Source organism: Trichechus manatus, unplaced genomic scaffold (assembly GCF_000243295.1).
Source record: "Trichechus manatus latirostris isolate Lorelei unplaced genomic scaffold, TriManLat1.0 scaffold00122, whole genome shotgun sequence".
Classification (NCBI taxonomy): domain Eukaryota; kingdom Metazoa; phylum Chordata; class Mammalia; order Sirenia; family Trichechidae; genus Trichechus; species Trichechus manatus.
The window spans coordinates 7,827,422-7,831,202 of NW_004444058.1; the positions used below are offsets into that span (position 1 = coordinate 7,827,422).

Below are 3,781 nucleotides of genomic sequence, written 5' to 3' on the forward strand. Positions count from 1 at the left end.
CCACCTGGAGTAAAGGAGAATGAAGAACACCAAAGTCACAAGGAAAGCATTAGCCCAAGAGACAGAAAGGGCCACATAAACTGGAGACTGCAACAGCCTGAGACCAGAAGAACTAGATGGTGCCCGGCTACCACCAATGACCGCCCTGACGGGGAACACAACAGAGAGTCTCTGTTGGAGCGAGAAAAGTTGGGGGGCAGAACTCAAATTCTAGTAAAAAGACCAGACTTAATGGTCTGACTGAGGCTGGAGGAGTCCCAGAAAGCATGGCCCCCAGACTCTCTGTCAACCCAGCACTAAAACCATTCCTGAGGCCAACTCTTCAGTCAAAGATTAGACTGGACTATGGGACATAAAATGATACTTGTGAAGAGTGTTCTTCTTAGCTCAAGTAGATTCATGAGACTAAATGGGTAGTTCCTGTCCAAAGGTGAGATAAGAAGGCAGAGAGGGTCAGGAGCTGGTTGAATGGACGCGAGAAATCAGGGGTGGAAAAGAGGAGTGTGCTGTCACAGTATAGGGAGAGCAATTAGGGTTACATAACAACGTATGTATAAATTTTTGTATGAGAGACTAACTTGAATTGCAAGCTTTCACTTAAACTACAACAATAAAAACAAACAAAAAACTGGTTGCAGCAGTTTATCTACAAGAAACGGCCAGGATTTCATGCTGGATTCAGAAGAGGATGTGGAATGAGGGATATCATTGCTGATGTCAGATGGATCTTGAGTGTAAGCAGATAATACCAGAAAGATGTTTACCTGTGTTTTATTGACTATGAAAAGTCATTTGACTGTGTGGATCATAACAAATTACGGATAACATTGAGAAGAATGGGAATTCCAGAACACTTAATTGTGCTCACTTAATGTGAAATCTGAACATAGACCAAGAGGCAGTCGTTCAAACAGAACAAGGGGATGCTGCATGGTTTAAAATCTGAGAAGCTGCAGTATATGAAGAAGAATGTGGCATCAAGGTTGGAGGAAGACTAACAATTTGTGATATGTAAATGATACACACAACCTTGCTTGGTGAAAGTGAAGAGGACTTGAAGCTGTCAAGTTGAAGTCATTAAGGATTTTATTTCCCTTAGATCCACAGTTGCGACCAACTCGACAGCACACAACAACCACCCTAACTACAAGGTTTCTCCTTCCCCCTCTTCATTCCAGTCTGGCAGCTGGATGCAGGGAAGTTTACGTTTTATCATTCTTGGCCTTGTGGCACAATTCCATGTCACCTGTTCAGTTGAAGTGTCTACCTGGCTGCTTTGGTCTCACCTGATTCTCACTGAGGCTCTTGATCCCCTGCAGGCTGTATGTGAAAGCCATGTGATCCCTTATTACAAGGTCACTTGCCTTCTGCCTTGGTGATGTCCTGCTGAACTCACCAGTTATCACCAACTTGCACTCCCAGCTACTTCTCAGATCCCCTTGTGGCACCCAGGAACTTCTGGACCCCCTGTACCTCTCATACAGGCCATTCATTATGAACCAGGGGTGCTACCTCAGGCCCAATCTGCTGGGACAACTCCCTCAGCCATTTCTATTCTACAGCTTGGGCACCATGTTTGATGTAGTGACAGGTAGACCCAGGGGCTCCTCTGAGAGATCCGAAGACTCCTTAGGCTACACCCAGCTTTATAAATCGGGCACCAGCTTTGATGTAAATGGAAATGGGGCACCAGCTTTGATGTTTTTGCAATCCTTAAAACTACGTGGGTGCTCTTTTCTGCACCTACTGCAAGAATGAAGACCATTCTCAGCAACCAGACTGTCGACATTTCAGAAAATGTCAACATTACTCTGAAGGGACGCACAGTTATTGTGAAGGGCCCCAGAGGAGCCTTGCGGAGGGACTTCAATCACATCAATGTAGAACTCAGTCTCCTTGGAAAGAAAAAGAAGAGGCTTCGTGTTGACAAACGGTGGGGAAATAGAAAGGAACTTGCTATCGTTCGCGCTGTCTGTAGTCATGTACGGAACATGATCAAGGGTGTTACCCTGGGCTTCCGTTACAAGATGAAGTCTGTGTATGCTCACTTCCCCATCAATGTTGTTATTCAGGAGAGTGGGTCGCTTGTTGAAATCCGGAACTTCTTGCGTGAAAAATATATCCGTAGGGCTCAGATAAGGCCAGGTGTTGCTTGTTCAGCATCTCAAGCCCAGAAAGAAGAGTTAATTCTTGAAGGAAATGACACTGAACTTGTATCAAATTCAGCTGCTTTAATTCAGCAAGCCGCGATAGTTAAAAACAAGGATATCCAAAAATTTTTGGGTGGTATCTAAGTCTCTGAAAAAGGAACCATTCAAGAGGCTGATGAGTAAGATCTAAGAGTTGTCCAGCTATGGAAACAAGGCCAGATGATTCCTAAGACTTAACAGGTGATATTTTTAAGATGCAATAAAATTCATTTACTCAAAAAAAAAAAAAAAAAAAAACTACATAGGTGTTTTACCCCCCTTACACCTGGGGTTTTGATCCCAGTGGGTGCAATAGGGGAGCCAGCACACTCACAGCCTGACCCTTGCCTGCCTTGCCTTGTTCTCTTTCTCAGTAACCTCCCCCCAAGTTCTCAGAATAGCTTTCCTTCTTCTTGTGGGACGGAAATTCCCCTTTTTTCAAATCTGCATTCTTCGCTCCTCTGTGATTCACTCAATGATCAACTCTCTAATCTTTGAATTTTTGATGTGTGAAAACTCCAGTCTTGGAAGTAAGAAAACCCTTTCCCCTCTCTGAAAAATGTGGCCTTCAAGACTATTGTCTTGCTATGAGATTTGAAGTCTACTTCAAAACTCAAAGCAGAGAAATGACGACTTTGATTCATGCTCTATCCACACTCCACTCCCTGAGACAGGTATGTCTCTTCCACCTCCTGGTCTAGGTTCAATGGCAGAAGTGCTGTAAAGAAGGAAAAGAATGCATTATGGGGAAAGGAATATATGTTAAGTGATATTCCAAACAGTATTCCATTGCATTATTAAAAAATAGATGTAAATGCAAACAAAACCCGACAATAAATATCATCAAAAAAAAAAAAAAGAAAGAAAGAAAGAAAGAAAACCCTTAGCTGGAATCCACTCAGCAACTAACAACAACAACTACAGTTTGTTTATCCATTCACCTATTGAAGGACATCTTGGTTGCTTCCAATTTTGGGCAATTATGCATAAAGCTGCTATACATATCATGGGCAGGTTTTTACCTGGAGATACGTTTTCATGTCACTTGGGTAAATACCTAGGAAAGCGATTGTTGGATCAAATGGCCAGTCAAGGTTTGGCTTTGTAAGAAACTGTCAGGCTGTCTTCCAAAGTGGCTGTACCATTTTTTTGTGACTGATTTCGGACAAGGAAGCTGACGAAAATGAGCAAGATTAGCTGAGCAGCAAAGCTGTGCGAGGTGTGGGGAGGTTGGCGCTGGGATGGACCTGGAGGTTTGTTCACACAGGATAGTGAGGAGGACCTGGCGTTACTTTCTGGGATGGCTGAGAGTAAGAAGGTGTGTATGTGCACGTGTGTGTACGTGCATGAGCCTTCGTGTGCGCGCGCGCGCGCGTATGTGTGTGTCTGTGTGTGTGTTGTGAGTATTTCGGATTTCAGAGTTACCGTGAAACTCTGCGCGCAGGTCTGCATTTGTGTGTCGGTGGCTGTGTGTCCACGAGCCCCTCAGGGCAAGGCCGGCCTCAGTTTCGGGTTTCTGTCGTCCGTGCATGTGTGTCCTGTCTCTGTGTGTGTCTTGCTCTGTGTGTGTACTCGGCTGTGGGTGGGTGGGT

At 44.4% G+C, this 3,781-nt stretch overlaps 1 protein-coding gene and 1 pseudogene across 1 annotated transcript in view; both read left to right on the forward strand.

Annotated features, from left to right (window-relative positions):
• The first annotated feature begins 1,745 nt into the window (after positions 1 to 1,745).
• Positions 1,746 to 2,294, forward strand: LOC101356748 (60S ribosomal protein L9 pseudogene; annotated as a pseudogene).
• A 1,136-nt stretch (positions 2,295 to 3,430) lies between these two features.
• Positions 3,431 to 3,781, forward strand: part of NOTCH3 (notch receptor 3) — a 35,741-nt gene continuing 35,390 nt past the window's right edge. The window contains exon 1 of the mRNA XM_004384527.1: positions 3,431 to 3,442. Coding sequence (XP_004384584.1) covers positions 3,431 to 3,442 — 12 coding nt within the window. The remainder of the gene's footprint in view (positions 3,443 to 3,781) is intronic.